This window comes from Eulemur rufifrons, chromosome 16 (genome assembly GCF_041146395.1).
Source record: "Eulemur rufifrons isolate Redbay chromosome 16, OSU_ERuf_1, whole genome shotgun sequence".
Taxonomy (NCBI): domain Eukaryota; kingdom Metazoa; phylum Chordata; class Mammalia; order Primates; family Lemuridae; genus Eulemur; species Eulemur rufifrons.
Genome location: NC_090998.1, coordinates 90127972 through 90141020, shown reverse-complemented (window position 1 = coordinate 90141020; position 13049 = coordinate 90127972). Strand labels below are relative to the sequence as shown.

Sequence of the window (13049 nt, the reverse complement as noted above, 5' to 3'; positions counted from 1 at the left end):
GCTTTGCAGTGTCCACTGATGCTACTCCAGGAAGAGAAGCCTGCTCTTTGCCACATCCTGGTACTCCAGGGGCAGGAGATGATAGGTGCCTTGTCCTAGCTGTGACCTTGGGCAGACTCTCCTTCTGGGTGGCCTCATCTGTTAGATGGGCTGTGCCCACCCTCAGGGTGTTGAGACGGCTAGATGGGACCATGCCTGGCACATCACTGCCCAGGGCAGGGTGCAGGCCCGCCCTGCAGGTGGAAGTGGGTTGGGTGGGCGGTGATGGGGCGGTCTTTTCTGGTACAGTTGAGGTTTCCTTCACTGCAGTGACAGGTCCAGCTGTGGCTACCTCCACTGGTCTTAGCTGAAAAGACCCTTCCTGAACCCTGGAATTGATGACAGACGACACAGACATTAACCACTCACGCATAGGAACAGTCACTGAGTTTGGATTCTTATTTTCCTTGCAAGAGCAAAAGGTTCTTTAAAATCCTCAGCCACAAGTGAAATGATCAGGAAGGACAAAAACTTCTTTAGGTGCAAGTCTCGGCATCGAAAATAAATACAGTTGCATGGAACTGCTCAAGATCTGAACCAAACTAAAACCAGGAAGGCAGGGACTGAAAAATTATTTTAGAACCACCCCCAACTGTGGTCACTCCGTGGCCTGAGGGAATAGAGGGCGGGAAGCGTGTCTGGTCACAGCATCTTGGAGCAAGAAGCCGTGGCTGGCTGGATCAGACTGGCTCTGACGGCGCACGTGGAGCTGCGTCTGTGAGTGACGCCAGCGCTGGGTCGGACCTCAGTGCTGCAGCTCCTTCATTCTGTTCAGGGCACTGCCGGCACGGAACCACTCGATCTGGGTCTCGTTGAAGGTGTGGTTCAGGAGGATGGTCTCCTGGGTTCCGTTGGGGTGTTTGATGATGCATTTCAGGGGCTGCAGGGAGGGAGGAGGGTGTGGGCGGGTACTCTGAGAAGCCCCCCCCATCTGCAGGGGGTCAGGAGGGCAGGTAAACTGAGCCCTAGGCCAGGTCTAAACCTGCGTGGCCCAGATAAAGCCTGGATGGCACCCATAGGCGACTGCTGGGGCCGACTCTCACCCCCGAGTGCCAAGCCTGGCCTAGTGAGTGGGGGGTCAGAGTGGGAGGGCCTGGGCTCTGGCACTTCTCTCTGGCGCTGTTGCCTGGAGGGCTGCTCCAGCTAGAGCAGCTGTTATAGGACGCGCTGCAGATGGGGCCCAAGTGCAGAAGGAGAAGCAAGGTGCCTCCCTGCCCACCCCCTTCCTCAGCCCCCTGACCTTGCCAGGGGTGAAGTCGTTCAGGCCCTGAATGGTCAGCTTGTCCACAGGGTGAATCTTGTTGTAGTCGGCTGGGTCGGCGAAAGTGAGGGGCAGCAAGCCCTGCTTCTTCAGGTTGGTTTCTGGAAGGCAGAGGCACACTAGGTCAGTGAGGGGCGGGGGTGCCCCCTCCCTGCTCCTCTGTGCAGGGAGCCTCACCAGTCCTGAGAGTGTCCTTTTCTAAATCCATCTGGGGCTCTGGGAGACACGCCTAGTCCTGCTGCTTGGGACAAAGCTGGGGCAGTGCAGGGCTCCCTTTCACTGGGGGCACGTGAAGGGAGCACGTGCTGGTGTCTGGGAGGCCTCCTAGGCACAGCCACAGCCAAAGAACCCTTTGACACGTGTCCCGGGCTCCAGCTGCGCAGGCCTGCCAGTGCGGAAGCAGGTCCAGTGCTTGTGGGATGAGAAGCTGTGGGCACCTGTGCTGCACAGACCCAAAGAGGGGCAGGAGGCTGGCGGTGCGTGGGCTGTGGTGGGACACGGGAGCCATGGACAAAACCCAGAAGCAGGCACGAGGCTCTAGGCCCAGCCCCACCACTGGCAGGGTGGCTGACCTCGGGCTGCCAGTCAGGGGACATGGATGGGCTCGGTGCGGGCTCCAGCTCACCGTGGATTCTGGCGAAGCTCTTGGTGATGATGGCCCGGCCCCCGAGGTGGCGAGGCTCCAGCGCCGCATGCTCCCGGCTCGAGCCCTCGCCATAGTTCTCATCTCCAATCACCACCCACTTGATGCCATGTTTCTGCCAGGCAAGAAGGGTGAGGTTGCGAGGCAGAGGAGGATACTGTCCCCCCCTGCCCAGCCCTGGGCACCATGAGGCTCCCGGGTCAAGGGGTTGGAAAGGCCCTTCCTCACCTGTTTCCCATGGGCAGTGAAGTTGGGTGAAGGAGGACCAAATCATGGACCCACGGGGACAGAGATCAGACGTCCCTGCCTGCCCATGTGCAGTGGGCATAGGGAGGCGGGCCCACCCATCAGTGCTCAGCATGGATGCGGGTGTGTGTGAAGGGACAGAGCCCCACGTCGTAGGTGCGTGGTGGGAGTGAGAGACGTGGGACCTGGTTGCAAAGCTAGTGGTCCGGGCTCTCGGCGGGAGAGCACCCCTTCCCTGGAGCACCCGCTCTACCCTACCTGCCACCAGCAGGTGCCAGAGAGCCCTCAGCCTGTTGGGCCAGCCCTGACTCTGTTAATCTCTCAAAACAGCGGCCTTTCTGCTTATTGTGAGGCCTCGTGCAGCCCCTTCTCTGAGCCTGTTTGCCCCTGACTTCCTGAGCCAGCTCCTCTTCGTCTACAAGGTCTCCCTCAGTTCTCTTCTTGAGTCTGGGGCCAAATGTCTCCCGAGAGTGGTCCTCTAACTCCTCCTGAGTGGGCCTCCTGGGTATAGGGACCCACCTCCACCAACCCGAGCCGAGCCTCATTCATTCCTGGCCACATGAGAGGGGCCGAAGGACCTTCCTTCCTTCCGGATGGCAGTTCCCCTTGGTTTTGGCCTCCACCCCAGCTCCCACTCCGCAAAGATCCCCCCTGTGCCTGCCTCCAGGCCCTCAGGACAATGGTCGCCAGCACTGCCCCCCAACCCACCCACCTTGTAGTAGCGGGCAGTGTCAGGGACAGGGCCAAACTCCTGGGTGACAGCATTGCGCACAGAGTTGGCCTTGCCATTTTCAATGTTGATGGCACCAATGAGCAGGTTGTTGGAGATGTTGTCCAGGTGCCCACGGAACTTGAGCCAGGGGCCAGCAGCTGAGATGTGGTCCGTGGTACATTTCCCCTTGACCTTGGGAGGGTGAGCAGAGGGGACAGAGGTCAGGGTATGGCCCTTACATGGGGGATGCAAGGAGGTGCCCTCCAGAGGCAGGCGGCAGGCCCCAGGGCCCAGGACCGAGGACAGAGGAGGGGAACGAGAGAAGCTGAGGCTTTGGACACATGGTCTGTGGTCCTGGCGCTTCCACCCTCGGGCCAGGCAGGCTCAGGCCAGGCTGTCACCTATCACCTCAGAAGCCTCAGCCGCTCAGTCTCTAGCACAGACATTCCCTCAAGGGGGCAGGCCAGGTAGAGCTGTTCACCCCTGAGACCAAAGCCCCCAGCTAAGAGATGCCCAGGCTGGATGATCAGCCACAGGCCTCATGCCGGACACAGAGAAATCCAGAAACATGCCTGGGTCCTGGCTGATGACTGATGCCGGCTTAATACTGACTGTGCCGCAGGAGTGCCTGGAGACCCCTTAGTAAGCTGCATAAATTAATGTCTGACATGGGTTTGCGTCACACCATAAAGGCATGTGTCTGTTTGGCGTCCAAACACAGACCATACACACTAATGCTCACCTGTGGGGACAGGGACTCAATAGCTTCCAGAGCCTGTGTGGATATACCACAAGGTGGAGAGGTGCTGTGCTCACCTGCCCACACCTGCTGGAGGTGGGTCTCACCAGCTGCAGGACGGCACAGGGCCCCAGATAGCAACTGGCCAGAAGGCACTCTCCCCAGGTCCCCCTGGGCTCACGGTCCCACCAGGCTGGGACTGTCCTCCCTCCCCGCTGCACCGCTGACCTTGATGAGGATCTGCAGGTCTTCCAGGTCTTTGCCGTCCCACTTGTCAAAAGGCTCCAGCAGCTGCAGGCGCTGGCTGGTGGGACTCACGTCCACCCGCTGCCCACTACTGTCCTTAGGGGGGTGCTGGTAGGTGTCCTGCCCTGGGTCAAACTCCTGTAGCAGGGGACAGGGATGGGCTGGGTGCCAAATCCTCAGTCCCACCTGGACGGCTGTCAGGGAGGAAAAGCTTCCCCCTCCCGAGCCGGTCCTGAGCAGCAGAGGGCTGCACCGCTCACCGCTTGGGGAAGCTCATCAGCATCCGGAGCCTCCAGCTTGAACTTCTTGCCATCCTTGCCTGTCAGGAAGTCGGTCTCCGGGTTGAACTTGAGGGTTCCCGCAATGGCCAAGGCTGTGACAATCTGAAATGGAGGTTGCCAGTTTTTTGGTGAGTACCAAACGTCACTCCCATGCGCCCTACCCCAGCAGAAGCCTAGACCAAAACAGAGTGGAAGCCAGGAAATTTCCATGTTCTCCCCAGATCCCTCTTCTCCTTGGATGCCAGGGCTGTGGGACTATCTCTGGGACTCTGGGCCCTCGGGCCTGCGCAGGACTCAGGAACCCAAGGACAATCTGGCCTCTCCCCCTCCCGCCAGGCCCTGGAGCTCGGGGCTCTCTGCACAGCTGCATGCTCCTCCCCTCGAAGGTGCCCTGGAGAGAGCGGGGGAGGCCCTGGCGCAGAAACGCTGCTGTGACGAAAGTGCGCCTCAGTGGGCAGCACCCCGAAAACACGGGAGGGGCCGTTGCTTCACTCATCGGCGAGCAAGATCAGATAAACACTCCAGTCCAGAAAGCCTGGCTGAGGCTAAGTACCCGCCAAGTGTGTGGGGCACTCAGCTCACTAGGCGTCCTCAACACTGAACTGAACTCTCACCCTGGGTCAGAAACTGCAAGTGCTCCACATGCTTTTTCAGGTAACTCTGATAAGATTACTGGGACACAGAGAAGGTAGATAACTTGGCCAAGCTCATACAGCTAGCTAGAGGCAAGGCTGGGATTTGTCCCAGGCAGTGAGATTCTAAACTGCATGCTCATAACCACAAACTGTACTAAATAAACATCTCATAGTCAACCTCATAATCACAAGGGAGACCCAGGCAGGATGCACCAAGGGAACATGGAGCTTGGGGGCTAGGAGGGCCTGGGGGTCCGGTGCTTTTGCCCCAAGCCCATCTCCCACCTCTGACCCGCAGGTGCAGTCCCAGGATGGCACTCGGCCAGGCAGTCTCACCTCTGGGGACGTGACGAAGGCATGGGTCTCGGGGTTTGCGTCGTTGCGGCCCGTGAAGTTCCTGTTGTAGGAAGTGACGATTGTATTCTTCTCCCCCTTCTTGATGTCCTTTCTGCCAGGTCAGAGGGGACAGGGTTAGAGACATCTGGCCTTGTCACCTAGCCTGTCCTGAGGCTGAATAAGCCACATTCCCGCAGCACACACCTAGCTCATGACAGAAGGTTGCCTCCTCCCTGGGACCCGCACATACAGGGTGGGAGGGAACCTCGGGATCACTGGGCCTTGCCTGAAACCACATGTAGGCAGAGAGAGAGCCAAGATCATGGTCTGAGTTTGCAGACCTGGGACCGCTGCCTCCTCTCAAACGGCTCTGTCAGAGCTTCCACTGTATCCATTAGGATGAGACCTTACTGCCTTCTTCCTGCCAGCCCAGGCCCAGCCAAGTGGCCACTCAGTGCCTCTGGAGGGCTCTTCCTCTTTCAAGCCCAACTTCCCAGCCATGCCTGACAAAGTCTTCTAACACGCAACAGCCCCTGGAGCTAGGGGCCTTGGGCTTGAGTCTCTTCTCTCCACCCCAGTAACATCTCCCCTCAACTTCTGGGGCTCTGTACCCCCATGCACAAGGGGCTCTCCTGTTGAAGATGTGCCTCTCACCTGTCCCACTGGCCAATGCATGGGCCACAGGCATTGGCCAGGACGATGCCCCCCACATCCCTCAGGATCTGTGCCTGCAGGGAGAGGAGAGGACAGGGAACTGTCAGGGGCTGGCGAGTGGGTGATAGGAAAGGGTGGTTCAGCAGCTTGCAGGATGGAACCCTATAGCAGCCACTGGGACCTGCACCAGCCCTGACCAAACAAGCCTGTGGCTTGTCCCACCCTGATGCCACACTGCTCAGCAGTGGGGTGGGGGGAGGGGCAGGGGTACGTGGGCACTCACATAGCCGTCTCGCTCAATGGTGGCACGGATCTGTTCAGAGCCCGGGGTGATGGTGAACTGAGACTTGCACTTGAGTCCATGGGCCAGTGCCTGCTTGGCCACAGCTGCTGAGCGCCCCATGTCCTCATAGCTTGAATTGGTGCAGCTGCCGATCAGGCCTGGTGCATTGTGGGTGGTGGGGTCAGGGGTCAGGAGGAGAAACTGAGCAGGGGTCTCCACCTGACCTCAAACTATCCAGACCTGGTCAAAAGAATTCACCATCTAGGTTGGGCCAGAGATTGTTTTTAACAGAGACAAGTCGGACACAACCTAAATACCCAACAATAAAGGACAAGCTGCTCATGACCCAGTCATTCAAGGGAAGACACTGAACACATGTTAGAAGTATAACTTCTTTTGATAACAATATCATGTGCGTGTGTATCAGGAACCCATGCTAATACATTAACAGTGATCAGGCCAGGCAAGGGGGCTCACGCCTGTAATCCTAGCAGTCTGGGAGGCCGAGGTGGGCGGATCATTTGAGCTCAGGAGTTTGAGACCAGCCTGAGCAAGAATGAGACCCCATCTCTACTAAAAATGGAAAAATTAGCCGGGCATGGTGGTGCACGCCTGTAGTCCCAGCTACTCGGGAGGCTGAGGCTGGAGGATCATTTGAGCCCAGGAATTTGAGGTTGTAGTGAGCTACAATGATACCACTCTACCTGGGGTGACAGAGCAAGACTCTGTCTAAACAAAATAAACCCCCCCAACACACTGATCCTAGTTGGGTGGGGGCTGATAAGAAATGCTTTCTTCTTCTATACTTTCCAGCATTTTTCATGTTTTTAAAATTGTTTTACAACCAGGGTAAAGAGAGTTCTTTTAAAAAAAAGAATCAGTTATTCAAAAAGTCATTAAAAGCGGAATGATGCCACATTGTCTATAAATATTAAGACAGTTTCTCATCTCTCATCAATTCAATTATTTTCTAATTATTAAACCACCAAAGATTTTCTAAATTTGCTTCAGTGAATAAGGGTGAACATATTAGGCCGGGCGTGGTGGCTCACACCTGCAATCCTAGCACTCTGGGAGGCCGAGGCGGGCGGATCATTTGAGCTCAGGAGTTCGAGACCAGCCTGAGCAAGAGCGAGACCCCGTCCCTACTAAGAATAGAAAGAAATTATATGAACAGCTAAAAATATATATACATAAAAAAAAAAAAAAATTAGCCGGGCATGGTGGTGCATGCCTGTAGTCCCAGCTACTCGGGAGGCTGAGGCAGGAGGATCGCTCAAGCCCAGGAGTTTGAGGGTGCTGTGAGCTAGGCTGACGCCATGGCACTCTAGCCCGGGCAACAGAGTGAGACTCTGTCTCAAAAAAAAAAAAAAGTGAACATATTATATTGCACTCATTTGATGCCAGACACTGCAGAAAGCTCTTTTCACATACTGACTCTCGACTGCTTCCAACAACTTGGAAGAGGTCAGTACGACTACTGCTCCTGTTCCTCAGATGGGAACCAGTGCACTGACAGTGAAGCAGCCTGCTCAGGTCACCCAGCTATCAAATGTCAGAGCCAGAACTCAAACTCAGGCCATTTGGCTCCAGGGTCCACACTCTGCACAGCCACACTGTCCTGCCTCCCGACAGCAGCAGGTGCCAGTGCCACCGACATGCCAGGATGTCTGTGTATGTAAAGTCAAATAAAGTAGCGTGGCTAGAAAAATGCCTGTAGAACAGAAAACACGCACATAATACATACACATGCAGAGAAACAGCACACACCTTTCAAAAAGTTCCTAAAGTTTGTTTCTGGTTAGGAGTTGACATTAGGGGTATTTTCTTATTTGTCAATATTCTCTACAATAAGCATATTTTTCTTTTATACCAAGAAAAAGTAACTTTAAAAATAATAATAAACCTTTTCAGAAAGTGCTCACTTTAGGAAGTGCCACATGGTAGACACAGGTGATTGTCTACAGCCCTGGGCAGCACCGTGGACCCTGATACCTGCTAAACCAACAGGTGGAAGGTGCTCACCCACTCGGATGTCCACAGGCCATCCTTCCTTCTCTGCCACAGTACCGACTTCTGCCACAGGGTGAGCCAGGTCAGGGGTGAAGGGCCCATTGATGTGTGGCTTCAGCTGAAGAAACAAAGATGCAAAGAACAGACAGAGAGAGGAGGGAACAAAGGTTGGTGTGTGGACAGCCTCTGTTCACTGCCTTACCAAGTCCGAACAGAGGCAGCCAACTACTGTCCTCATGGCTCAAACCTCATCACAGCAAATACGTGAGCAGTCGGTGCTGTGCGTGCGCCATGCACCAGCTCCTGGGCTCCCTCCAAAACTACAAGGCTGGTCTTATCTCTATTCTGCAGATGAAGGGACTCAGAAGTGACATGCCTCGCTTAAGGTCACACAGCTAGGAGACAGCAAGGGCATGGAATGGATCAGGGCTGTCGCTTCATTAAGTCCATCATCTCCAACATGACGTTGCTTTTGGAATCTTATGACAAAAATGGACTTACAGCCAGATGCTCTACAAGTGATAATACTTATTAACAAATGTGAAGCACTTAGCAAAGTGCGGGGCACACAGTAATCACTCAGTAAATGTTAGTGACTGTTATTACATGAATTAACTCATTTAACTCTCACAACTGCCTTAGGTTTTACCCAAGATGAAGTGAGGCCCACAGAAATTAAGCGATGTGACCAAGGTCACATAGCATGAGTGGCAGAGCCGGGATCTGAGCTCCTGCAGACTGGCTTCTATTCCCCCAGCCTGCCTTTGCTCGGGCTCTCCAAATGCCTGCTCTGGTCTGCAGGTCTCAGGCTGCCATACCCTGCTCAGGCCTTGCATTCTGAAGTCTGAAAATGACGCAAACCCTTCAGGGTGAAATCTCGGCTTCTGGTAAAGCTGAGATGGGGCACACTGACGTCAATTTCTGATTCACCAGCCACAGCCACCTCTGTTCTCCGCATGACCGAATCTCCCTCCTCCTCACACCACCTCCATTCCAGCTAGATTCAGGCAGCAGTTTGCAAGGGTATTGGGAGATCAAGGGCCCACATGCCCTGCTCAGTATATAGGCAGGACCCATTGTGGGCCCCCAGTGCCAAGAAAGTAGGGTCCCCATTCTCAGAAATTCCTGGAACCCAATCCCCTTCCTCACCTCGCTGAGATTAATTTCAATCAATTGGTCATAATGGCAGCCGGGGTCAGGCACCAAGTGATCCTTGAATTCATCAGCTAGATTAGCAATCTCTGAAATCAACAAGGGAGGGGATTAAAGCATGTGAAACAGGAATTGGTCTTGAGATTTCATCCTTCCATCCACCTGAGCCAGTTACCTGGCACCTGCCAAATACCAGGCCCTGGGCACTGACTAGGCCAACAAAGGAACAAAGTGAACTGCTCAGGACACTGTCCCTGCCCTCAAGGAGCTCACGATCTAGGAAAAGAGCTATCAGTGAACCAAAAGTTGTCACAGAATATGACAGAGAGAGACAGGAGAAGCACCGGCTAAGGTTCAGAGTCTGGGAAGGCTTCCTGGAAATGAAGAGCTGAGTTTTGAAGGAGGAAAAGTCACTTGATAAAGAAAGGGAGGGAAGGGCCTTCCACGAAGGACTCCACTGCTCAGAGCTTGGAAGCAAACAGGAGCTCTCCCCACAGCCACTGGCTTCTGGCTCCACCCAACTGTCGTCACTCACCTCCCTTCACAGACTCCAATGCCCAACTTCCTCCTCTGCGCTTCAAAGAAGCCAGCTAGAACCTTAAGGACGTTGGGGGTGGGTGCAGGGAATCAGGGAAGGTGGTTCTCGTTCCAAATGTTTTTCCTCCTCCCTTTGCTACCCTTGCTATGACAGGAATTATAAACAGAAGAGATCCATGTCATTTCCGGAGCTTCCTATAGGGGGCAGCAGGGACCAGGCTGAGAAGGACCCTTCCAGGTGAAACTAAATTCCAATCCCCAGGCAGTGCTACCTCGAACTTAGGGAAGCGGAAGAGAGCTACAGACGCCCTACTCAGAAACAATAACACACACTTTAGGGGTTTCTCAGAGCCTCTGAAGCCAGACTGCAAGCAGCAGGCCAAGGACCCCTGCCTACAGGGAAAGGCGCAGCTCTCTCCTGGGGAGGAGCGTGCAAGATGGCTGTTCTACCCACACTAGCCTGCCCCGGCCAGCTCACCTGCCCGGCCTGTCTTGCTCAGGTATTTCTTCATCCTGTGGTTGTAAGGGAACACTGAAGTGGTGGCCCCAATTTCTGCACCCATGTTGCAGATTGTCGCCATGCCTGTGGAGAAACAGAGCCTATGGGCTGCCTGCACGGCAGGGCGAGGGTCTCACACCTGCTAGATGGGCACACACTTCACACCAGGGAGTTGCGTCATTTCTTCCCTCGCCCACAGAGCCACCTAGTGGTAGTGGGCAGACTCATCCCTTGAGGCCCAGTGAGGGAGGAGGGGAGGCCACAGGGCCCAGAGCTCAGTGTCGCGCCCCTCCCCCCAACCCCCTGCACAACCCGCTCAGAGCAGCTGCTGGATAGAGTGAAGAGGACACAAGATTCAGCCCCAACAAGACGCACCGTTCTAGTTCTGGGCCTGGCTGTCATGCTGAGCAGACCAGACAGGTGCCATGTACTGAAGGGTGACATGGCCAGACACGGCCCAGTTGGCTTGTTCAAAGTCTCCCTGGCTTGTTGACGGCCCAGGCATTGAGGCCAGTCACCAGGAGTGATGGGTAGGAATGGGCCAGCTCCTACTTGTCCTGGAGATAACAGGCGGTAATCTCTAATCCAAGGGAAGAGAGTGGGACTCAAACTCCAGCCCAGGGAAGATGTGGGACTACAGCTGCTTCCCGCATGAAGTTCTGACTCTAACTGCCCAGTCCCACTGCTGCCTCTGTCCTCTCTGGGATTCTTCTGGATCATTAAACATGGTCCAGTGCTATGGGCAGTGACAGGCTGGCTTAGCCCCTAACTCTGTGGGGACATAAGGAAGTTACCTGCCTCCTTGAGGAGGTTCTCAATCTCTTCATCTGTTTAATGAGGGGCATGGACCAGACAATCTCTAAGGTTGTCTCCAATCTCTGCTCTATCTCTAGATGTCCATTCTAAGTCCCCAAACTGACTGGACAGAGATTCTCAGGGGAAGGCCATTCATTGCTCTGCTGCTCAACTGCCCACCAGCCCAGTGCAGGCTGAGGGCCACCTTCCTCACCAGTGCAGGAGATGGAGTCGATGCCGGGCCCATGGTATTCCACGATAGCACCCGTGCCACCCTTCACTGTGAGGATGCCGGCCACCTTCAGGATCACATCTTTGGGGGAGCTCCAACCAGAGAGGGAGCCTGTCAGCTTCACACCAATCACCTGCATAGGAAGTAGGGCGGGATGGCCATTACAGGTCTTGTGTGTCGTGTGCCCTGTCCCATCCAGGAAATCGTAGAATCAACCTGCTGGCCTTCCCATTTCTGCTTATTTCCCTTGCCTCCCTCCCAACGAGATTTGAGTCTGACCTATTCCCTCTTCGCTTCTGGGCCCCACAGTCTCCCAGTCATCTGCACCAACCACCCCCTGCAGCCAGTCCTGAATGAATCCTTCCCTGCCCCTCACCTTGGGACACTTTAGCTCCCAGGGGATCCCAGCCATGACGTCCACTGCATCAGCACCCCCAACTCCAATGCAGATGCCCCCCAGGCCACCACCATTGGGGGTATGGGAGTCAGTGCCAATCAGAAGAACCCCAGGGTATGCATAGTTTTCCAGAATAATCTGAAAAAGAATCCAAGATATTAAGTTTAGAAGCCTGTAACAGAAAATGGAGGTAGGGCCCAAAAGGGGTCTGCAAAACCACCCCTACTGACACTGGCTACCCAGCCATGCCCAGTGGCTCCTCTAGGATGGGGCCTACTTAATTCAGGCCATCTTCAGTGTGGCTGAAAAGAGCCAGAGTCTTGGGAGCCAGGTGGCCTGGGCTCATGAATAGCTCTGACAGTTCTTGCTATATGGCTTAGGCCTGTAAATGTCTCCCTGTGCCTCAGTTTCCTTTTTTGTAGCATGGTAATCAAAACACCCACACACCATCATGGCCCCAGAATGTGGCAAGAACCAGGCCCGGGGCCTGTCTCATGGGTGGACTGTCCACGGTATGGAGTGCACATACCTGGCTCCTTATCAGGGTGGACAATTCACTCATGAACTGGCTCCAGCCCCCGCAAGGTGCCTAAGGCTGAAGTACTGGGGACCCAGGGGAGCACAAAGTCATGAGCTTTTCCCCTGCTCAGCTGAAAAGCACGGCTGTTGCACACCTTTGGGGCAAGAGGAAAAAGAAAAGCATGGGTGATGCCAGCTAACTGCAGCTCCAGGAGGTGGCTCTGGGAACTGAAGTGACTTGCTCAAGGAAAGATGATGACTTCTCTCATCGCCTGTGCTGTCTCACAGCGTTCCCTTCATGGAGGCGCTCCTCCCAGCTGGGGGCGAGCCTTTCCCCAAAACCACAGGACAGCAAAAGGAGGAGAGCTGGACAGTCAACACCCAAGTGCGGCGTTGCCCCCCACCCGGAAAGCCCTGGGTCTGAGGCCTGGCCCCACCACCTGCTAGTGGTTTGTGGGACCCTGGGCAAGTCACGTCACTTCTCCAAGCCTCAGTCTCCTCTTCAATAAAAAATAGCTGATGAGAATGCTCACCGCCCTGATCACTGTGATGACTAAATGAGATCATGTCCGTTAGAAGACCTGGCTGGGAAGAACAGGCCAACAGCACTTAACCATGTCATTTCTCCGGTACTCTCTCAGCCATGTATTATACACAGATTTCACAGTAGTTAATCCCTAAAGCTCCTCAAGGTAATAAAAGCCTGATCCATTAAGACTGGACACATAGATTCATAGAATTTGGGGTGGTTCTATGTGGTACAGGCACAAGTGTGGTCCACATCCAGAAGGGAGAGGTTATGCAGACCTGAGGACCGCAGAAAATGTCAC

General features: G+C 54.9%; 1 protein-coding gene across 1 annotated transcript in view; it reads right to left on the bottom strand.

Annotated features, from left to right (window-relative positions):
- Positions 1-421: 421 nt before the first annotated feature.
- The window catches only part of ACO2 (aconitase 2), a 50515-nt gene continuing 37887 nt past the window's right edge, over positions 422-13049 (bottom strand). Inside the window, exons 5-18 of the mRNA XM_069490624.1 lie at positions 11680-11838; positions 11286-11436; positions 10256-10360; positions 9238-9329; positions 8101-8206; positions 6076-6233; positions 5793-5866; positions 5139-5250; positions 4147-4269; positions 3869-4024; positions 2902-3093; positions 1926-2058; positions 1280-1401; positions 422-919 (exon numbers count right to left, since the gene is read on the bottom strand). Coding sequence (XP_069346725.1) covers positions 785-919; positions 1280-1401; positions 1926-2058; positions 2902-3093; positions 3869-4024; positions 4147-4269; positions 5139-5250; positions 5793-5866; positions 6076-6233; positions 8101-8206; positions 9238-9329; positions 10256-10360; positions 11286-11436; positions 11680-11838 — 1818 coding nt within the window. The 3' untranslated portion in view covers positions 422-784. The remainder of the gene's footprint in view (positions 920-1279; positions 1402-1925; positions 2059-2901; positions 3094-3868; positions 4025-4146; positions 4270-5138; positions 5251-5792; positions 5867-6075; positions 6234-8100; positions 8207-9237; positions 9330-10255; positions 10361-11285; positions 11437-11679; positions 11839-13049) is intronic.